The 23573-nt window shown below is 47.4% G+C and overlaps 1 protein-coding gene across 1 annotated transcript; it reads left to right on the forward strand.

Moving 5' to 3' along the window:
- The first annotated feature begins 3733 nt into the window (after window positions 1-3733).
- LOC131291198 (alpha-1B adrenergic receptor-like) lies at window positions 3734-23573 on the forward strand. Its single transcript, XM_058320390.1, has 4 exons — window positions 3734-3860; window positions 17078-17344; window positions 18444-18653; window positions 22332-23573. Exons 1-4 carry the CDS (start codon window positions 3762-3764, stop codon window positions 23571-23573), a joined length of 1818 nt encoding a protein of 605 aa, XP_058176373.1. The 5' UTR covers window positions 3734-3761.

The raw sequence follows: 23573 nt of genomic DNA on the forward strand, positions 1-23573 counted from the left end.
GTGTGTGGATGCAATCGATGGAATATACAAATAAGAGAAGAACCAATGATCAGTAGACAAATCTATCAATAAACACAGTAAAATGTGTGTGTTAAAATTATCAACAAAATGTTCGAGTTGTCTGTTTTTTTTTTCGTCACACAAATCGGCTCGACCACAGACTACCAAAGGAAGCGTTACGTAAGCTATCTAGTGACTGCGCAATAAACTTGAATTTCAAATCTCTGCTCACCCCTTACCGTGACTGCCATATGCAGGCGGGATAGTAAATTAAAATCTTGCACCAGGCGGTGAAAAACCAAATAAAAGCATACCGGTATCGGTCGTAAACCAGGGCAGGGTATTTTATGACCCCCCCGGGGCTAACATTATTGCAACGAGAGTCATGCTTCTATCAGGTACCTGATCGTGCACCACCACCTCACCAAACACCGGTGCCATCTGAAGACGCTAATTGCAAAGCGGACGCCCTGTGGGGCGTCTTACCGGATCCTTTTTAACGGACGGCGTAACCAACCGCATACATGCCGTGGTACGTACACGGGTTGGGGTTCGGTTGTACGGTTACCCTCCCCACCCCACTGCTATTATTCGCCAACCGAGTGCGCATCCTGCATTCGGTTCAAAAAACACATTTCAGTTTGCGTAAAGGTTGTGGGCTCGGGTGTGTGTGTGTGTGTTTGCGGCTAGCGTGTCCTCGGCCACCTTGGCTGCTATGTCCCTCGTTGCCCCGGCCTGCGACCGTTCCTTGCCGTTCAATTAGATGATGGCAATTATGATTATATTACCTGTTGCATCTGCCATACGCTTGTTGGCAGGAGAACCGCTCGCATTCCCTCCGCCAGCCAAGGATATCCCGTGTCGTTCGCTTTCGCCCGCCCAATTCCCTCCCCGTCCCCTTCGCTCTCTCGCTCCATCGTGCCTTGCCATGTGCTGGATTGCTTCGCTTCAACAAGTCCAACTAGAAAGCCACTTGCTGCAGAGCCACCCCATGCCCACGACACCCGGCAGCCGACGGCGAAGTGCGTTCGCAGGCACGTTCGTGCGTAGTTCGGTGCACATAAATTTGACCGGCAGGAAGCTGGGACGACACGGAGCAGGAGCAAGGGAGTAGCAACAAGCGCGGTCGGGCGCGCATGCCCGAACAGTGTCAGCAGGGGCAGGAGCGTGGGGTATTGGCCGGTAGCTACACATCGACGCCGACACCGGCGGTGCCACTCGTGTTCTGTGGTGACGCGAATGCGGTCCTGGACGCTCGTGTGCGGTCGTTCGGTATCCGGTGGCACGTCCTGCTACAACAGTGTCGAGTGTAAGTTCCATCGCTGACGGAAACGCACGCGGCCGTTAGTCGTAGCGGTGAACTGTCTCTGGCAACTGGTGTCATCCGCCTCGCTCGCATCCATCACATACGCACACGCCGTAAATATATCGCCGTTTGCATGTGCTGTGACGCTCCGAGGGTTCGGAGGGTTCGGCACCGGCAACTTTATCTGCTGGTTGCTGCCAACTTGCGACAACTGGTTGCTAGCGGCCGGAATCGTGCCCGGATCACGTGTCCTGCCGTGAAGCCCACCGGTTCGTGTTTGATTTGCTTCCAAGTGTGCTGGCGGTGGCGGCTGTCCGAATGGATTAGCCCAGCAAGATACCGACGTAAACGAACGCTGGAAACGTGCGTGGTGTTTCAAAGCATCTATCAACCGGGCGATCGGTGCCAAAGTGAACTGGGTTGCCCTAACACACAGCACAAGTTTGGTAGTTCTCCTTCCCCCCCCCCCCCCCCCCCCCCCACACATTTCCCCTTTCCCGCCCAGGTGGGTGTTGTGGATGTCTCCGTCGCTCTGCTCGTTTGTTTTCATTGCCGTTGGGCCGACCAGCCCGCACCGAAAAAGGCTAAGGGCTTTGGCGCGAGAGTGAAAGTTACGATTCCTCGCTGTTGCTTCCACCCCCTCCTCCAGGTGCGCGTGCTCGTTTGTGTCCTCTTTTTGCACTTGACACGGTTACGGTTTGCTCGTGCCGTTGGTGTTTGCCGGAGGCAATGGCTCCCAGGAGTCCGTGAATCGGCCAGCACACACCGTAGGACTGGGTACTGCAGTCTCCCTGCTTCCCCCCTCCCACACGCTCACTCGATCAGGCCCTGGCTTTAGATTATTGGCCAGACGACTGTGTTTACCTATCCACTTCCCCCGCACAGATCCGAGCCCGTGTTGATCGTGCAACCGCCAACCGGTTCGATGTATCCTTGGGTCGGAGTTTAGTGCCAAAAATAAGTGCCTCGTTCGTAGCCCCCCCTGAGGACCTTCGGAGGGGCAGCCCAGAGGCCGAATAAAATGTTCTGCTTTTGGCCCCGAACGAGTCGATCTTCGGGAAGGGCTGCCAAGGGGGGAAACACACACGAGGGAAGCGGGTGGTTTGGGAGGTAATACCCAGAAATGCGTTGGAAATAGTCCGCGCGAGCACGATGTGTGTGAGGTTGGTGGACGGCTTCGTGCCACCGTTTGAGTTTCCTCCAGGGGATACGACCTCATAAAGAAGGCCTGATGATATCCGCGCACACACACACACGCACACACACAGATGCTGGCGCGACGCCGGGGTAAAGACCTAAACGATAAACGTTCGGTTCGTCGAACCACAATCTAGTCTCCATCTCCCCCTGCCATTGGACATGTATAATATCAAAGTGCTCTCTCCATGTAGAACATATCTGCACAGGAAACAAACAAAACAAAAATTACACAACAAAACACATATCAGTTTGCAACGGATAAGAAAGTGCTACAACGGTTACTAAACAACCATCGTTGGCAATCACCCGGGAGGCTGTACGAATTTGTACGGAACGGTGGATTTTTGCAGCCCGAGCGACCGAAGTGTTGAGCCTGCCTACAATCAAACGCACATCACTCTACGATCACACGCTCCGGCACCAGCTGTAACACTGTGGAACAACGGGGACGGTAGTATAAAAGGTTTCGGTGGGACTGACCGATTGAGCGTCCCTTGCTTCCAGCAAAATATTTCGGTAAAGTTGGTTCCTAAAACGAATGAATTACAGTTTGTATAGCGCTATAGAGAATAGATCTGGTATTTCGGTATCGCTTGAACGCTGTACACCTTACGGGTCAATACTTGGGCATTCAGCCGTCGGTGACGCAAAGGTGAACAGCAGGAAGAGCGATTTGGACATTCTTCTGTATCTTACCAATTAACATATGGAACTGGAACAACTTCTTCACCTCTCTGTACACCACGGGTTGTAAAGGATCTGCAAGAGATAACGACGAGGTAACGACAACGCGGTGCGCTGCAACCAATCATTATTTGCAATCGAGCGCCAATCTGGTCATCTGAACAAGTTCGCGAGCAAAAGGTAAGCTGCGGGATTATTACAGGCCCTGTTCGGGGGTCGTCCAGCCAATTAAGCGTACACTCGGGACAATAGCTGGTAGCTGAAGCTTGTAGCTTTTTCTGTTTGTTGTTTTTTTTTATTCTTTTCTGGCGCAGCCCTATTTTTGGCAGTTCCGTGTGTTTGTGTCGCGTCCGCCACCGTCCCTCCCCTGTCGAATGCCGTGGACATCGCGTGCACCAGGCTATAGGTTAGAACCGGCCGAAGCCACCGGCGGCACCACCACGGGAACCGGACGAGACTGAACGGCACGAGAGATGAGCAGTCCTGGTAGTCGTCCACCACCACCGCTGCCGCAACACGTCACCACCGCCTACGCCGACGACCGACGACGCAACCAGGCTAGCAATTCGCAATGGTGCCGTTTCAGCTGGAGATACTGGCTCTCGTTGCCGTGCTAATCGGCTTCACCGTCAACACCTATATCGTCGTTATTGTTATCCTCACGAAGCAGGTAAGTCGATACCGGGGCGGGCACCGCCAGTCAGCCTCCCAGCGATCGATGGTAATCGATTTTAATCTACCACGAAGTAATTGCACGAGAAAGTACAGCTGCAACAGTCGATGCCGATGTTCTTCGGTTCGGGCAGCAAGTGTTGGGACAAACCAACGAGCACCGTTTACTTATTTAGAACGGAACGCCCTCTGAGGTCGACCTATTTTCCATTTCATCGCTTTCCCCTGTCATGCGACGTTTAGTCGTCAGTGCACAATAGACTGTATCGCTTATCCCAGATACAATCGTTTCTACTTAACATAACGACTTGGCAATGAGGCACATCCATCATCACTCTACATACCGAAACTCATAACAGTACAGTCACGTCGAACAGGAGAATCTTTGGATCATGGACTAAACAATTCTTCAGAAGAACTCACTGGTTCATTCTGACTACCGTTTGCTATTGTGACCAAAGTCGCTTGTCTAATCAACTCCTTGTTTTCCCTTCTATATAAGAAAAAAAACACACCCAAACTTCCTTTGGTGACGTGTGATTCGTTGTGGAGCACAATGTCGCACGAATCTTAATACAATAAGACACACCGGTCGTCCTTTCGTTGCTCGATGCATGTGTGTATCGGTATGAGAGCTTGAACGTTCCTGTATCCTGGTAAGGCCAGAGTGAAGGTGAGTTCTCTTTCTTCTGCCTCAGAACGGATCCCCAACCCAAGTGTCGATGATGAGGTTGAGCTTCAGTCACGAGGCCGTGGAAGCGGAAAGCCTCCTAACTACGTGATTGTCAAAGTCTTCCGGTGGCCAAAGGCGGGGCCTAACCCCGCACGTACCGACGCACACAGTCGACTCAAAAGTCATCAAGATTCCTTGAGTGTGGTTGCATTGAAGAGCTCCGAACTCCGACTGTCGAGTGTTCCCTTAGTTGAATCTCGCGTCGCCAGGCGAGATAAGATAAGGGACACAAGATGGAGGGCGCCCGGTGAAGTACGGCTACGGGGAGCAATCTATTGTTTGTGTGCTGCGGGCTGGCGGGAGCACTGGTCGGTGACACTTGTCTACCAGTGCCTAGCGTGCCAGTGTCCGGAACTTGTCGTTCTCGTTGACAGGTTGCTAGGGGCTAGCTCGTCGGAGCTAGGCTATACCGTCCTACCTCGAGGTTCGCTTTCCGGTGTGGTTTTTTGGGGCGTGTTTTGTCATCTAAATTTCATTTCCCATCGGCTCGATTTTCTTCCTTTCGGCGCCGTCAAACCCATTGTCTACCCCTCCCCCCTCCCAACTCCCACCCTTTCTTTCGAAGGTTTTGAAGGGTCGACGTCAATCGGGCCTCACTGGCTGCTTTTTATAAACCCCTCCACCCCACTGGATGAACCAATCTGTTTCCTTGCGACCATTAGCACCGGATCTTTTTTTAACAATAGGGAAAAGTGTTGCATTATGCACCTCCTACGTGAAAACTAGTTGGAACTTTCGTTCACCAAAGACACCAAAATATGACGTACATTGTAAATTGTAAACAAGAGCTAACCTCAAAAGCAGGAGAAGTATTAAAAAGAGTCAAATGTATCAGAGATTGCTCGACGACAACATGGAGAATAATATTTGTGAGTTCTAAATGGGTTATCGTCAAAAGGAACTTCCAGAGGACGTCGTAAAAGAGTTGGATTTGCTAGATGTTGTTCGAGTCCTATTTGGAGACTAAATTTTGTGAATTCTGCATAGCAGAACACGCTTCTCTCAAAAGAACTAGACTTTGACAACTTTTTGGAGAACCTATTCTAGTTCCAATTGGTTCCCTTAAAAGAACTTCTAGAAGACGTCGTAAAAATAGTTGGATTTGTCAGACACCTGTTCAAATTCTACTTCTTCTTCTTCTTCTTCTTCTTGGCGTAACGACCTCTTGGTCATGCCTGCCCGTTAAGGGCTTACGAGACTTGTTTCCCTGTTGTACGTGGATAGTCAGTCCTCTCGTACAGGGGAGGGTCCGGTCTCGGTTGGGATTCGAACCCACGCCGTCGAGGTGGTGAGCCCCCTTCGCTCATGGGCCGATTTTCTAACCGGCTAAATTCTACTTGGAGAATACTATTTGAGCGTTCTGAATCGTAGAATACATCGATCTCAGAAGAACTCCCAGAGAACTTCGTGGTTGAAGTAGGAGTAGGATTTGTGCGACACTGTTCGAGTAGTACTTGTAAATACTACAGGATGGGGCAGTGGAAATGAATGATTTGGAATGTCATTTTCAGGAAAAGTTGTATGATTACTGTACAGCAAGTTACTGTACAGCAAGTTGGATAATACTAATTATATGTTCTAGTGAGTAGAACCTACTCTCCTCAAAATACTTTCCCGAGATTGTTGTGAATAGTGCAGGATTTCTCGGATATTGCTGAAGTACTTCTTGGAGAATACTAATTTGGAGTATCTGGGTGAATACCCTTTGCTAAAACTGCTGTTAAAAGAAAGGGCGTGCCTCTTCGCTCAGCCGTTGTATATTTGAACACTTTGCCCTGCTTATTTCCATTCCTGACGAACTTTTTGGGCTAAAACTACGCCAACCCTCAATCGCTCTCCGTAACTCCCACGCAGCTAGGATGAACCAGGAGAAGTGGACTACAACGTGAGGACTTTTGGAAATACCGCGCCTCGTCGTGCCTTTTTTTTTCTTCTTCCCTCCTTCTTTAATCTCCCTTTTCGGCTTGTCAATGCGGTATGCGGGCGGGTTTCGACGGCTTGGCATCAATTAAATATTTAAAAGTGAAAATTTACAACAGCTCCCAATTATGAGGGGAGTAGTTGGCGTGTGTGTGTGGGGGGGTTGGTGGAAAGGGGTTCGGAATTAGGGACGTGCATGTAACCGGAGCCCGTGGACGATCGGGCCCGGTAGCAGGTGAGCGGGGAGTAGTGGGGGTGAAAGGATTCGTTATTTTCGTTCCACCTGGCGCCTTAGCTGCGGTGCGATCATGCCGGATTTGATGAGCATTTCAACAACCCACCCACTCGGTGGATGTCCATCAGTTGATGATCTGCCGCTTCGGTTGGCCGGTGTTGGTGTTGGTGTTGAACTGGCTCCGGCAACAGATGGTGCGTTTTCCCTGGAAGCGACCACTTTTCTCGCATGCCCCGTTATTTTCGATGTAGATGCGGTTGGTTGGATGGACAGGAGGGTTGACGTGGGTAGCAGAATGGTGGGGGGTAAGGATTTGCGCGTCTTTAACGAACGGTGAAGGCCAGCTTGGAGGAAGCCAGAAAGCCTTTTGGTCGGTGATGGACACTCGAGCGCTCCGGCCGAACGCCCAAACGCATACGAGGATTAATAGGAGTCCTTTTTTCAATGGCAAAAGTAAAGGGGGGAGGGGGCGGAAAGCAGGAAGGAAAGCATGCCCGAAGATATGGGCCCCGTGAATATTAGCCAACCAACCAACGAATGAAAATTTATCAATAACATTCCAGCCCGTTTCCTCCAACGGCTCGCCCCCCCCCCCTCGGTACCACCGTGCAAAATGGCGAAAAAGAAACATTTCTCTCCTATTCCTGCACGAAAGCAAATCGCGAAACGCCAGGAGAGAAGAAAATCCACCGTGAACACTCTGCTTCACCCCGTTGCGCCCGTTTTCCCTCCAAGCTTTTCCACCTGGTGCTGGTGCTAGCACCATCCTTTCCGATACACAAAAATCCCGCCTCAACACAAACGGAGTGGGGGGGAGGGGGGATCTAAACCCGTCGTGCTTTTTAATGCTGCACCTTTACCCGGGTCCCCCCATCCTCTCGGATACCTGCCCAATGGGAAAAGAAATGGGGAGTGACGGGGGTGCTTTTTACTTTTTTCGCCCCCTAAATTTTCCGGCTGAAATACAAACATCCGTCCTGGTCGATGCCATTGCCACTGCACGGTGGTAGGTTTTTGAACACAACTATATACCATTTTAGTTTTTTACAAGTCAAAAATAAAAAAAATCATAATTACAAAGGTTTATGTGTCTCTGAAGAGTAATGAATCAACAACGGATCAAAAGAGATCTCCAACGAATCATGAGTCACCAACGATCCACGAATCGGAATTCTTCAATCTTCATGATTCTCAGCTGTTTTATTTGTAATTTATTTATGAACGTTTTCTTTTGTCGGTTTGGAACAACAACAGGAACATTATTTGCACAAACATCATCAAAAGATTTGTTTGTATTGTGTTTGTCGATAACATGTTTCCAAATTCTAGTGACGAAAGAAAATGTACATTAATATATTACAACCACAAATGAATGACTGATTTACGAACCGTTAGTGAATTTTGTAATAGAGAAATAGATCTTTGGTAATTATTGAATAATGGTTCACAGATGATCCTTGAGTTAGTATTAAAAAATGTGTGATGTCAGACGAAAAAGTGTGAGAAACATATCTTTCCTAAAACGCCATTCTTCTCGAAGATTGGTTCAATAAAGCATCAAACGAAACGTCCTCAGCTGGGGCCACTGTGCGCTGCATCCTGAATTTTTGTGGCAGGAAAGTTGTTTAAAAGTTTGCCGTTTTCTCTTACGAAAAAAAAAAACAACCAGAAGTAAAAGAAAACCCCTCCCGGAATTGGGAGGATTTTTGATGGAGACGAGCCGGATGTGAGAAGCTGAAGATTGTGCTGCACACTGGTGGAGGGGGAGAGTGAACATTTCCCTAGAAGGACAATAAACGGAAACGAAAGGAAGTCGAGTGCGATCGATGGCGGAGCGGGGAAACATTTCGGATGTGATGACGCGCGCTCGAAAGTGTAGTATTTCAATATCCATCATTTTTTGGGGCGCGCTCGCTGGAGAGAGGGGGGGGGGGGATTGTCGTTTTACGCTTTCCTCCTCCTCCCCTCCCTTCGCGCCATTCCCTCTCGATGGTGCTAAGGGATGAAAGGAAAATTGTTATTATATTTTGATTGTCATTATTATTGACCAGTTATCGTGTTTTCCGACGTTTCGGGGGACTATTTTTAAGGTCCGTCTTCTGTACACTCTCCTCTACTCTGCATAAAAAAAGATACACTCTGACAACTCGAGCTTCACTCGTGATCTGTTTTCCCCTCGTCCCCTTCGTCTTTCCCATTTGAAACTCCCTCCCGCTTGGACTGTTATCTTACTTTACACGCTTTTTCCATGCCATGTTCCGGCGAACTTATTAGTGTCCCCGAGCGAACCCCGGCCACAGCACGCACCAGGGTGGGAAACGGGAAAAGCCGGTAGCCCCTGTGCGTGTGTGTGTGTGTGTGGTTCGTTGTGGTAACTGCTTTTAATGAAGCCCGTGTCCTTGCGAATCCTTCGTCCCAGGCGTGCCGTACTTTTATTTTTATTTTTCGGAGGTCCCCCCTCATTCCCACTCCAAAGGGGAAGGGGAAAAACCGCAAACACGAACCAAGCGCATGTGTGCGTGTGTATGTGTGTGTTTGTGTGGTTAATGGCTAACCCTCAACCAGGCGAGGATTGGCTTATTTCTTTCCCACCGCACGCTAATTCGACGAGGTTTGTTTCTCCATTAAAAACGCAAAAGCGCTCGGAACCTGTTGCAGCAAACGAGTCTTAACTGTATCGATTTTCCCACTGGTGGAAAGTTCCCGCTTTGCCGGATATGGAGATGGAAACGGGAGTTCCACTTCATCCCGAGTAAGCAGAATGTGTTGAAAAAGGTTCAATAAAATAAACAAGATTCTTGGCCAACAATAATAAAGCAGTTATTGGTTGGTAAAGAGGGAAAAACAGAAAGGAATGTTGAGTAAAACATTCGATTGCAAATTTAAATTGAAACGAAACGTTTTGTTCAGGATACATGAAAACAGCGTTCGATTTTCCGATACAAATCCATTGTGGAATAAACTCAACTACGAAAATTTCGCACAAAGTTATTGACATGACCACCTTGTTAAGATCACCTTGGTTTTCATAATTTTTATCGAAAATATTGCTAAATTAGATCGCTTGCTATAATCAATACGGAAATTGATAACACAACATGGCCTACCAAATATAATAAGATAAAATGTTAAAAATCACTTTTGGAAACTGGAAAGTTGTCCAGTTGCTATAAGACCACTTAAATACAATTGGAATAAGAAGACATTATCCCAAACTAATGGATAGGTAAAATGAATTTTAGAGTATTATAATTCTAAATTTCCTTTTCAAACAGTTTAAGGATCTGAATAATTCGATTTTAGCGTATATTGATTGGAGTTAACTAGCAAAGATCGTTCAAAGATTATTGAACATGTCGGAATACGCCTTACTAGCTCGAATAGCGTTGGAAATACCATGTCCCTTTTAATAAATTCAGCAAGCTTAATAACCGCAAGAAATTGCAACCTAACTTAAGCCTGAATAATCGATGAAATTCACATTTTCCCATCGACTAATTAATGGTTGGTTTGCTGCCATGGTATAAAAAAACTGTTGGAATACAAGGATTTCTTCAAAATTGCTTAATGAATGATACCAATCGTATTTTTAGTACATTACCTAGTCATCTCAGATAATATAACGGCCAGCTTCTACTTTTCTACTTTTATTGTTTCCTCAGACCTCGTCAATGTCCAATTAAACTATTTGGAACATCCCAAATAAACGTTTTATGGAGCAAACAAATGATTTGTAACAAACCATATAAAAGGGGCATTATTATTCTAGCGCGACAACAACTTACTACCTTAAGTCACAAGTTGTTGTGCCAGTATCGACTCAATTTATGCCTTCACCAGCTCTATTTATATGTTTACTTTCTTCAAAATCACGATCATATCATCAGTGGTTTTTATTTCAAAAGCAGTTACTTTCAACTTTTTATCATATTATTTTCGGGAAGCTATGATTAACTATGATTTCTGTATTTGTTTAAGAAACATAGGCAGCTAATTTACCAATATTTTCATTGAAAATCGTGAAAATCCAGGTGGTCTTATAGCAATTGGACAGAGTGTATTCTATCACACATCCACATAACTTTTTCGATGATTTTTATTTAAGTTCTGATTTCTCATCCCCCGGCGCACAGCCTTTCCCAACAAGAAAGGAGTAAAATTCGGGAGCAAACACCACCACATTCACCCGTTTTTTTTTCGGCTTCAAATTCCACTACGGACTGCCATTCCAAAAAAAACCCCCCGCTGGAACTCGTTGTGGAACCGCGCGAAATTAAATAAATCAATCAATGCCGGTGGGGGGGTGGGGAGTCGGTATATTTTTTCGTGCTTCCTTTTTCTTTTTTCTTTTGGCCCTTCGGAAGAGGAAAGAGGGTTCATCAAATCACTCATAAAAGCCAATTTTCCGTTCTTCACGTGCAGTCTTGCCTTCGCGCGCGCATTTTCGACCATTTGTTGCACACTCAGCCGTATCATCCCTTGCTCCAGGGAAAAGGAGTGTGAAGTTGGGGGGAGGGGGGAGGGAGGGTTTCTTTTCCCACCCCCACCCCCACCATTCGGTTCGATTTGGGATGCGAGTTTCCCTTCGCTTTACCGTTTTTACCTTTTTCGACGCTAAATTCACTCCAGTCTTCAAGTTGATTGAATTTGATTATTTGCAAAACTTTCCGGTGCCGACTGCCTGTGCGCTTTTCCTTTCACCTTTTCCTCTTCTCCCTCGTCCTCTCCCCCACTCCCCCTCCCTTTCTTGTATTCGTAACGCAGCACAAGTCAACAAGTTGCTCGCAAAACCTGCGATCTGGGGGTTTTTTGTGCGTGGGTGCGTGCGGATGCAATAAATCGTAGATCCCGAAAACAGCTTAGCGGAACAACTTATTTCGCCGACACACGAACGCACGCGAACACCCACACTCAACGCCGGAACGTAGCGGCGTAAGTTTTACTTTTACGAAAAGAAAGCTTCCGCAAAACGCCACCGACCAATGTGGTGTTTCCCTTTTTTCCACCTGCTGCTCACGAATGGCTGGGTGAGAAAAGGAGTGGGGAAATGGAGGGGGGGTGGAGGGAGGGGAGGGGTGCGGTACTGGCACTCACTGTTGATTCCGCGTACCGCCATCTCCGCACCGTGCCCGCTGTAGCGTCGTGAACAAACAAATTAAGCACAAAACGGTATCGATTTTCCGCCTGCAGCAGCCTCCTGGCGGGTTTTTCCCGGTTTGGCACACCGAAGATTCGGCACAGGCCTCCCTCCCTTTCGACCGTTCCCGATCCGTCACCGTGTTTTGGGCAATCACGTGCGTCGAATTACTGCAAAATAACATTACGTGGAGCCATCGGCTTCTCGGGGATCGGTTTCCCGGAGCGCGTCCAACTGTCAGCCTCAATTGGCATCACTTCGCCGGCGTTGGATTTGAATTTGAACACCCGTCTTCAAGGGGACGGGGGTGTGTGTGTGTGTGTGTGTGGGCCGGCCGGAACGACATCAAATTGTCGAACCAATCAAAATTGTGCCCAACCTCGCGCCGCTGCCCAACCTTTCCCGGGTCGCGTTTGTTTCGTTTTCCGTGTTGTTTCGTGTTGTACCGCGAGGAAATCGATTCACCGTTCAATAGCGTGTGGTGTGCGGGAAAAGCGGCATTTTTTTCCCCCCGCAAAACGGATACGAGTTCTCCGAAAGCACCGACGGATGAGATCAATTTCAATTGTAAGTTCGTTGTTCGATTTCGAACCGGGCACCGACGGAGGAAATGGGCCGCTTGCCCAAATATTCCCCCACATCCCCTCCTCCCCTCCTTCACTTCATGTGTTTTGTATTTTCCAAATGTAAGTGAACGGCCAATGTCGAGCCGCTCGGAAGGTTCGAGTGAGTCTCGCAGGAATTCTCGTTTCGAAACAGCGATTGATTTTCCCCATATTAAATCTCTCTCCCTTCCCCTTTTCCCCTCCCCCCCGATTGCCAGCGGCCCTGCGGATGCTGACGAAGATTTGAGCGCCTGTCAATATTCTTAGCGCAACGAACTTGAAGGGAAAATCCCCCTAGCGCGCTTGTGTCCTTCAGTGATGGACACCGCAAACACTGAACAGTAGAGAAAGATTGGATCGCTCGCGACGTTTGCCGAAACCCTGGGGGGAAGAATGGAAAAATCATCATTTGCATCATCATGCCTTATTTAACTCCATCCTGTCAATCCATCTTCGCAGCCCACCCCTCTCCCCACGCGGCCAATTTTGCCCCAATCGGAACGAATCGACCGGATGGAAATGCAATCTAATTTAATTGGGGCAAAGTTTTATTACTCGTGATCATGTCCGGCGGCGGGTGAAAGTTTTTCCCGGCCGGGCAATGCTCGCAAAAAGCGCACAAAACCGATTTATCGCGGGCAGGGCGAGAAATATAAAGTGCAAAAACTGACAGAAAAAAAATGCCCTGAAGCCGGAAACCGATTAAGCAGGATGTGCAACTCTTCGGCCTCCCGTTTTGTCGTCGGATCGGGAAATTGCCGCTTGCAAAAAACCGGGGGAACTGCAATAATGGGCTCGCTGCTGCTGCTGCTGCTGCTGCCGCCTTCCTGCCGAACAGTTCAAATGCGCCGTTAATGGATTAGGTCGGCCTTCGAGTATTAATGGCAATGGCCTCGGACGGTGGACGCAGGGAAAGGATGTAAAACGTTGGGCAGGAATGAAAAAAAGCCTCGGGAGGCAACAGTGTAATTACATTTGCCGTGTCCTACCCCTCCGCTCTCTTAGTGCATCTGCATCTGCACAGAAGATACACCTGATGATGGACAGCGTCGGAGCTTGATTGGCTTTCACCGTCGATCGTTTATGGTCCTTTTGGTATGTGTGTATCTGTGTGTGTTTTTTTCGTTCGTTCTTCCACTTCCGGCACGTGAAGCTCATAGTAGACCACAAGCGAAGAGTTCATTGTTCCTGGTCGGTTAGTTCCACAAGGAACACAGTTTTTTGTTACCTTAATACTAAAAGCCACCTTCGCCAACCTTTTCCCCTACTTAGCGCTATCGATTGTAAAGATCTTCAATCAAAAGACACAATCAAACGGGGTTTTTAATCAAACAGCCATAATAGTTCCCCGATGGAGGCGCCTGGTCGTTTACGATTTCTAAATTGGCCTAAATCTAAATAAAAGTTCACCATTACAATTGAGCTTATGCTCAAATTCTACCTAAATACACTAGAATTTACCGACCAGAACTGTATCAAATGATATAACAAGATTTGATTTGATTCTTTCGAAACATCTTGCCGTAGAAGTGTTTTTACTAGTTTGATTTGATTTATTTTGATGTAAGATTTACACTCCCTTGTATTTTTGAACACTTTTTTTTGATTTACCTATCATTAAATGCTTACAATGAAAGGGCTTTGAGAGTATGTTCTTGGTAAAGCCCAAATACGGTCCAAATGGAGGCGCCTAGTCGCTTGTAGTTTCAAAATTTCTCATGTCGGTAGCTTTCATGCCTTTAAATTAATATTATCAGACAAAGATGGTACCAACACAATCAACAATTGTTTGAAAAAATTGTAGTGTTGGATTACGCAAGTTTTGTTATGCTTTTTTCACAATAACTTGACTTACAAGAGATGTAATTTTCATGTCCTATTCGATTACATTTTTCGCAAAAACTAAACCTCCTTTACTTTGCTAATCCTCGATTTCTTATTTATACTTTCCCATGATTTTGCAATAAAAAGTCTTCTATTAAAATGTTGGCCTGTTCTCAAATATGGTACAAATGGAGGCGCCTGGTTGCTTATACTATTGAATTAGTGATGCAAAATACCATTAGCAATTGTTGAGCAAAATTGTCGTAATTAATATAACAACTTATATTTTCATGTTTTGCACAAAATTTTCCCTTATTGTGTTATACAATTTACGTTTTATTTTCTATGCTTTTTTACGTAGTAAATTATGGGTAATGCTCACCATAGGACCATAATGGAGGCGCCTGGTTGTTTACTCTATGCTGAGTGTCACAAAAGTTATGCTTTACAGTTGGTACTGTGCAAATTGCTTTGTCCTCATGTTAAAAGTTGTAGCAAATGATAAATGAAAATGATGATGATGAAACTTGTTTTTGTTTTATTTTTCCTTGTTGCTCACTTGTTCGAATACCGTCGAAGTTGATGTCTGGAAAACTACAATACATAGCATTTGAGTTGCTTCCATTCTGTCATATTTGTACTCTTGTTTTTACCATAAACAACTGTTCACTCCTCCTTCCAACCTCCTTTCACCATTGCAGCACACCTTTACTCATTGTTTTTCATGCAGTGGAGTTGTTTGATATTGCGCTGAGGTTTGTAATTAGAAGGTAATGCTAAATTTTGATTACCGATGCCAACATGTACGGAGAAGCCTCCGTACGCTGGCTGATGCGCCACGACTTCTAATTAATGTGTTCGCTGTGTACAGCACAACAAGTGGCAACAGGTTAACAGGTTACGATCCGATTAAACACATCGTATTGCGGTGCTTTCGGTAAACAATGGCAAACGAAGACAAATTAAACATCATTCAAATTAATTGGTTAGTCCTGGAAAAAGCAACCTGCGATGATGTCAGCACCAGGGTCGGCAAGCCTTCGTTACCTAGAAGCACCGAAGATTGGAACATTTTCCTCCGAATGGAGGTGAAAACCCCGTCCGCACCTCCGAGGGCTTCGATGAATGTCGTCGCAAAACAATTGCACGAAACGAGACGCAACATCCGATCGATCGATCGCCACATTGCCACTCCAGCACGTACTTCCCGCTCCCCCCTTTCGCACCGAGGCAATCATAATCATGGCCGCTTTTAGTCCCCCCCTCCCCCTTCCTTGAACTCCCCACTGTTCCTCATCTCCTTTCTCCCCGAAATACCCTCGCCATAGCGTGTACGCGATTTGTTTGCGCTCCGGATTACGTCCTCTTCCGCGCAAACAAACTGCATCCATTTGCGCTGTTAAATTGGTTCCCCGCTCGTTTCCCTACCTTGCTCATCCTTCCGTCCATCCGGCAAACGCTGGTGGACACGAGGGAGTTGATTCTTTCCTTACCGATGGTTTACGCAAAACAGAGTAAAAGCAACAGAATTACAAAAATGATCTGACAGCATCGGGTGGACAGCATCTTCCGCATCAGGAAGCCCACAAGGGGAGGGGAGAGGGGGCAGGCGAAAAGTCCATTGCGCTCGGAAACATCCGAAGAGCCCCAGACTTCTGGGATGGGTTTGGTCTAGCGTGAATTTCTCTGTTTGCGCTCATCTGTTTATGCTGTTCTGTTTGTTTACATTCACGTTCCTTTTAAATGTTGTTTTTTTTTCTCCTTTTTCTTATACTTTTTGTGTTTTTCGTGTTGTTTTACGCCTCCCCGGACATTTACAAATCCTCCCTGGTTGCCTTTTGTCTATATTTCAATCCGGTTTGCTTAGCTTCCTCTTCTATTGTGCGATTGTTCCGATGAAAAATGGGATCCCTGCTGCTGTGTTGCTTTTTTATTTGCCCGGTGGTTGTTTTTGTTTCGTTTTTTGCTTTTTGTTCTTTCATGCGTTCCATTTCTCCCCCGGTTATTGGCATCTTGTTGCCGTTATTTATCTCCCAGTTATTGGATTTCCAACCGGTAGCCGATGGCGCCTCTGCTTCTCCGTTGAGCGATAGCCAATTATTGAACCGATGGCAGGACGATGATTGGCCAGTTTACGAGGCTGGCACGAATTGATTTGCGATCATCCTCGCCTAGCGTCGGCCATAATTGCAGCATCCGGCGACGCTAAGCACCTGGTTTCCGGTCGTGGTGAACCGCAGGAGAGGGAGAGGCAGCTCTACGCCAACGGAAGTGAGTGAGTGAACTGTTATCGACTGTTGCTGCTGCCATGGGTTGCTTGTTTTTTTCCCCTTGGAGACCGTTCTAATCCCGTGGTGCAGGTGATGTTCCCGGTGCGAGTCGGTTGCCGTTAGCAATTCTTGATTATTTTCCTCTAATGTTATGGAACGCAACTTTATCGCTCTAAACAACTACTAATTGGTACGCCGGATCACTCAACAGTTTGTTTGTACCTTTTCGAGACACAATAACTGTACGAAGGAAGACCTTCAGGTGCGATGCAATGCGGACTGCTCGCAAACAAACGTCTTGAGATATTTATTTGGTCTGCGCCAGCTTTCACGTTGCCAATTAGAGATGTCCCATTAAAATGGTGCCCCGTAATAACAAAAACCATCAACTTGCCGGGAGCGTTCGAGCAACGTCAAACCGATCGCCGTACGGTTGCTACGGAGAGCTGATGTGTGGTGTTGTTTTGGTATTCGGTCCTGCTCTCTTTTAGATAACGTTCGCCAGCAAGGTCCTGCTGCTTCACCTCGGTGTGGTCAACGCGGTGCTATGTCTCTTCTACCTGATCTTCTACATATTCAGCCTGTGCCGGGTGCTGCCGGTGGCGCTGGACGCCATGGACGTCGCCTGTCTGCTGTTTGGGCTCTGCTTCAACACGCTGCACTCGATCGCCCTCTGGACGCTGTGTGCGCTCAACTTCGATCGCTACTTCGCCATCGCCACGCCGCTACACTATGGGACGTTCATCAACACGAAAAAGGTACGCAGAGAGGCAGAGCGCCTCAGCTCAGGTAGTTCTGGTAGAGAGTAGTGAGTGAACAGAAGCTTACTAATGTTTTGAAAGATGATGATGAAATGAAATGAAATGAAATGATAAGAGTGAGAAGTCACAATGTGAGATTCGAATCAATGTGCTATTCTAAAGTCAAAATGAAAAATTAGTAAGTCAAACGTCAAATACTTTAGAGAGTAAGTGAGCAGATATTCTCTTTTACTTATCAACACCAATGATGATTAATTAAGCGAGGTGTAAAATTACCTGAATGTTATGGAAGTTAACCAGTACATTTTTTACGTTGTCTTTAAATTCTTTCCATTCCTGAGAATTCAACAGAAGTAGTTTTGGGCCTTTGTAACAATTTGTACCTTTCGCGTACTTCTTCAAGCTGATTTTTCACTTAACGACATTTACGAAAAAATGCGAAATGGGTTGGATTGAACCTAATAGCAAAAGAAAGAAAGTCTCGAACACTTTTGTCACATCTAGTATTACTTTTACAGAAGTAATGAAACATTTTCTGAAAAATGCTTTGGTGCTTTGAAGAAAAATGATCTCTTTCTCGCTAAACCTAGTGATGAAAAGTCCTAGAACAAGTAAAAATGAAATATCATTTGAAATAGTACAAATGCTTTTTTATAATATGAAAAGTTGGGATTAGGTACGCACGGTACAAATAGTGTTAATTAACTCTTTTGGGATGCATCCAGATTCGAGATTCATATTCATGAAGTCACTCTTTGGTTTCACATCTCTGTGTCAAATTGAATCTCCTTCACTTACACATTCATTCGTTTGGGATTTGAATCTCCGTTTCGAATTCTCAGCACACACATTTTGTGTGTTCTCATTAGCAAAAGTATGACTAAAAGTTTCGAACCATCATCGGTGATTCCAATTCAAATCCCTCAAAGGAGTTAATATTCTCACCACCACTGGCTAGCAAGTAACTCTTGGCTCGTGCTGTAATCATCGCACGTGACATAACCTTTACCTCATCATCGTGCCACCCATTTCTTCTTCTCTCTTTCTCTCTCCCCCGCCCCCCCCCCCCCCCCTTTCCCCTGTGCCCCGCCAACAGCAGGTTCTAATAACGCTCGGTGCCGGCTGGATAGTGTCGATGCTGTTCAGCTTGCCGCAGGCGGTACGAATATCGGCGTACAAGTTCGACAGCGACTACGAGCTCTGCCTGCCGAACCTGCAAACGACCGAATCGCTCATCTACAGCATTAGCTTCGTCCTGTTTACCATCCTGCTGCCGATCATCCTGATCCTGGGCTGCAACATGAAGGTAGGTTCGACAGCTCGACGCTCCCCGTGCTGCCTGCTGAGGGCAATTACATCATTCCCCCCCCATTCCTCCCCCACCTCCGGGCGAACGGGAGGATCAGTAAATGTCAAAACCACCCCGTGCGGTAAATGACAGCCAGCAGCCAGACTAGTCAATATCTACTTCCGGAAGCGAGTCGGAAGCGAAGTACAACTCGCGTGTATTTGCTTGATTTTACGATAGCACTCGCAAGCCGGCTGAGATTAACGGCAATGACAATGAAGCCCGGGACTATATTTAGGCTTCGCCTGAATAACGTTGAGTTTAATTAAGCCCTCCCACCCATGCATACACACACACATACACCCGGTGACGTGTCGAATGCCGGCAGTACTTTCACCCCACCCACGTGAGATCCACCGGCACTTAACTTCATAAGCATTCGATGTAGCGACCCAGGGGTCGGCAACTCAGGGCGAAGCGTGCAGGAAAACCTATTGTCACAATTTGTTTTGATTTTTTTGCTGTGTTGTTACTACCAATTATAAGGCACACTAAGCCATAGAACTGATTTCTGTGGCGCCTTCAAAGCACCTTAACTGGAAAACACTTTGCCACCCCCAGCGCGACCAAGCGATAGTGGCGTAGACGTGCCAAGGAAAGCCATATTTTGAGGAAGGAAAATAAAAAAAAACACACACACACACACACACACACACTCCAAAACAAAAGCTCCCATCCGGCTCATGAATATGAATGTGCTTCAAAACTTCAAAGGCAACGGCTTCTGCCGTTCGGGTTCCCGTGATTCGGCTACGACTGTATCCCTGAATGCGGGGGGGCCCGCACGGTAGGCAAACGCGGTGGACAACGCGATAGAACGAGCTTTCGCGCCTCAACGCACAACGACTGCCAGTGATGTACCACTCTAGAGGTTTTATACATCGGGTTTCTTCCTATTTTCCATTGCCTTCAAACAACTTTCGAACGAAAACGAAATGAATCCCGTCGTCAATAATTAAGTCAACCCGAAAGTTAAATTCACGCACACTGCCCTCGAGTTGGCATTTTCACGTTTTGGCCACATATTGAAGATTAAATAAAACTCTTTTGGGTGCTTTTTTTGGTCACTGTTCTGATAAGCTCTTATTTTAAAACGAGTTGTGCCACAGTATAGTGTTTTGACCGAAAGATGATATTTGTAAGAACAATAATGTTATGAAATAAGAAAGAATAATGTTTGTAGAACGAAGTAGCGAAGTTTTCGTTGAAAACAAAACACATGAAAAGTGTGTCTCAGTCTTTTGATTTGACTTATCATTAAAGCAATTTTCAAAATAGATATTCCATATGAAGGAACATATGTTTGATGAAAAGTGTTATCAATTTTATTACACAAATGTGAAATATATAGAGGTTTCTAGGAAGAGGTTTTTACAATGTTTAGTTAAACTTTAGTTTATTCATGTGCACTTTTTGAAGAATATCTTCTTCAGAATATTTATTCTAGGAGAAGGAACATTTTATTATCCTTTTGTACAATTTTTAAAAAATACAAAACAATTTGATACATCCTATTAAAAAGAAATTAAAGTGTATCGGGAAGTTCATTATTGTAAAATTAATTTTTATAAAAGAGATTTTGTTCCCGTAAATTTAAGCGTTTAGTTTTTTAGTTGCTACTTGATTTAAGAACCCGGTTTGGTACATCACTTGACAGAGATATGACGTTTATGTGAAACGAGCAACGAGGAAGAAAAGGGTAAGAGCGTGTGTGTGTGTGTTTGCGGGGACAAAGGATATGGACCAAAGTGAAGGAAAGGCATCGCCATCATCCGGCTTCTACATTTGCATCCGGTCCGGTGCGCGGTTTTGTCGAATGCCTGCATGATTTCGTCCCGTTCGTAATGGTTTTCAATTTCACCCACCCCTTCCCCCCTTGCACCTTACCTGTGCCTCGCCGCGACCTCAGGGAAGGTGCTCTTGAAAGCGGACGAAGGACGAAGCGTGGTGGGAATCGATAAATCGATCGGGGGAACGGTCTCTATATTTTAATCAACTTCTCCAACGGTGTGCCGCCGGGACCGATGCCATTTCTTTTTTTTTTTTTGTTGTTTTGCCCCGGGACGCAACCGGAAACGCAAACGATCATTCTTCCGTTCGGCGCCCCAATGGGAGGGAAGAAAATTGACTGTCGGACGTGCTGCCCGGCTTGAGATGGAGAAAAGCGGTACCGGGAAAAGGGGGAGGGGATGGTGACCTTCACCTAGGGCTTTGCCCGGGGCGAAGGAGGGCCGGGTTTCACCGGGGAGCTGTTTCCGTATGTTTTAATATTCACGAACCACCACCGAGGAGTCCGAGGCCGGAGGTCGGATCGATGCGAGAGCCAATTTGGCGAGGTGTCGAGTTCGCTGTGGGACAAATCCCAACCACAACAATAGAGTCTAGCAAATTTCAGCACCTGTCAAACTATGTTCAACGATAACAACAGCAAATGAAGATGGAACCTCAAATGCGTTAACAACTCACCATTTCTCGTTTGAGACGGCATATCTCAACAGCGCTCGAATGGAAGATCGAAAGTAGACAATCGTTCCTAAAAATTAGTGCACACAACACTGTCAGAACCCTCTTTCTTCTCGTCCTTGTTATGAACGCTCGTCTGTTTTCGATCTTCCGATCGGGGTTTGGAGAAATGCCAACACATTCGAGTTACGGATTTTGTCAACGAGGTTGACTTTTCATACTTAAGTTTGTTGTTGTTGTTGAACATTGGTTTTACTTACTTCCGGAAACTCCATCCAAAACTGCTCACGGTTTCTTGCCAAATTGGTTCAATTCTATATCACGGTTTCGACCGATGACTTCGTATACGCCATGCTCCATTGTTCCTTCTCACATACGGGACCAAGAATCCTCCCCGAACATAGCTAAGAGGGTACCGTCAGATTATCGACAGAGACTATGTATCCGAGGCGTGTGTGATTACTGGAACTGTACAGTCCGTGTGTTCTGTGATGTTTTAGACGACTTCAGAAGTGGGTTTTTCCACGGTCATCTGCAGTCCATATGCTTCTTTTACATAGGAGAGTCTCCTACCACTTATCTCAAGATCTTCAGCGTATGCCAGGATCTGGATTGACTAGCAGGAGATGATCGCTGAAGTTTCCACCTCCAGAGTAAGAATATGCAGGGAACCCTAACCCCTTGGCGTAGTCCCTTGTTGGTACAAAGGAACTTGAGAGTTTTGGTCACCAGTCACAATTCTGGTTAATTTGGTAGAGATTTCAAACCATCAGCTCTTGACTTCATACAGGTTTATCGGTGATCAGTTCAGTTGAACTCAATGAAGAGAAAAAAGTGTTTTGGTGGAGCTCTGCTATCTTCTCCAAGACTTTGTCGTGTGGTGAAGATCTCCCTTTTAGTTTCTTAGTATCTCTTAAGTGTATGGTTCAAGTCAAGATTTTGTGGGCGCTACTGAACTCTGTAATACTTTATAGACACTGCACCAAACTTCCTGTTAATACAAATATAGACGAAGCCGAGGTTCAGTTCACAAGGCATCGATTTGATATCCCATATATCTGTTAACAGGTGATCCCATCATCTGTTTTTTGACAGGTGAAGAAGTTTGCTGTACTTAAGAGTTGATTTGAAATGCATTTCCCCCTTCCCCCTCCTCCCCATCCGCCGTTGCAGGTGCTGATGATTGCTCGCTACCAGCGGAACCGGATCGCGTCGGCCATCCTGGAGGTGACGCTGTCGGCCCAGCTGACCATCACACACCAGCGCAACCCGTTCTTCGTGCCGAACCCGGTCGACGGCGACGAAGGGCCCGAGGGTGTCGGGACGGAGCCGGGCGGCAGCGGCGGAGGGCTGGCCGTCAACTGCAAGACGTGCACGCAGGCGTCGAACCAGAACAATCCGGCCTCGAGCGTCATCCAGCTGGTCGGCTCGGCCATCCTGTTCCACTGCCCGTACTACTTCGTCATCCTGTGGAACAGCGTGCTGCCGTTCGTGGCGAGCGGCTGGCGCACCCCGGCCACCCTGCTCAACCTGGCCTCCTTCCTGCTGCTGCTGTCGCCCACCATCAACGCCATCCTGTACGGCGTGCGGAGCAAGATCGTGCGCCGCTCGTTCCGCAACATCTGGCGCAAGCAGAAGCAGAAGATCGAGATCCACTACGAGATCCAGGCTCGTACGCCGTCGACGTGCGGCTCGCGGCGCCCCTCGCTCACCGGCACCCAGTTCCAGCAGCAGCAGCAGCTCCAGCTCCACCAACAGCAACAGCAGCCGCTCCTGTTCGCGTTCACCGCCGACGGCAGCCGCTCCGGTTCAGCCGCCACGGCCGACGCTCGCTCGGAGATCGGCACGGACCCGGACGGGCCGTCCGACTGCCTCTCGCCACTCAGCCGCGTCAAGTTCGGCAGCTGCTCGGCACTAACCGGCGGCTCCCCGTCGCCCGTCACCCTCTTCGCCTGCAATCCGCTGGCGGCCGTCCCGGCCGCTCTCGAGCATGGCCGCCGGCCGAAGATCACCATCACGAAGATCCTGCCGGACGAGGAGCCGCCGGAGGGCATGGCGCACCTTCCACCGTCCCCATCGTCCCCCCGCTCTCCCCTCTCACCGCTGTCACCCTTCGCGCCCTGGTCACCACCGCCGGACGGCACCACCGAACACCACCATCACCACCACCACCACCACCACCACCAAACCCACCAGCACGACCCACGCGGTCCCACGGTAGATGGCGCCACAAGCGGCACCACCACCAACACGACGGTACCACCGAACCATGACAATCTCAGCGTCGCAGGACAATCAGGTGCCAAGCTGCACCCTGCCACACCCCTCCCGGCCGGCACGGCCTGCCTTGAGCCGAAGATACTGTTTAGGAAGTTTGCCTCGCTGCAGGAAATTTTAGGCACCGGAACTGACTAA

Source organism: Anopheles ziemanni, chromosome X, assembly GCF_943734765.1.
Source record: "Anopheles ziemanni chromosome X, idAnoZiCoDA_A2_x.2, whole genome shotgun sequence".
Classification (NCBI taxonomy): Eukaryota; Metazoa; Arthropoda; class Insecta; order Diptera; family Culicidae; genus Anopheles; species Anopheles ziemanni.

Coding starts and splice junctions, on each gene's coding strand:
- LOC131291198 (XM_058320390.1), top strand. CDS start 3,762: ATGGTGCCGTTTCAGCTGGAGATACTGGCTCTCGTTGCCGTGCTAATC. Junction 3,861..17,077: donor TTGTTATCCTCACGAAGCAG/GTAAGTCGATAC, acceptor GCTCTCTTTTAG/ATAACGTTCGCCAGCAAGGT. Junction 18,654..22,331: donor TCCTGGGCTGCAACATGAAG/GTAGGTTCGACA, acceptor CCGCCGTTGCAG/GTGCTGATGATTGCTCGCTA.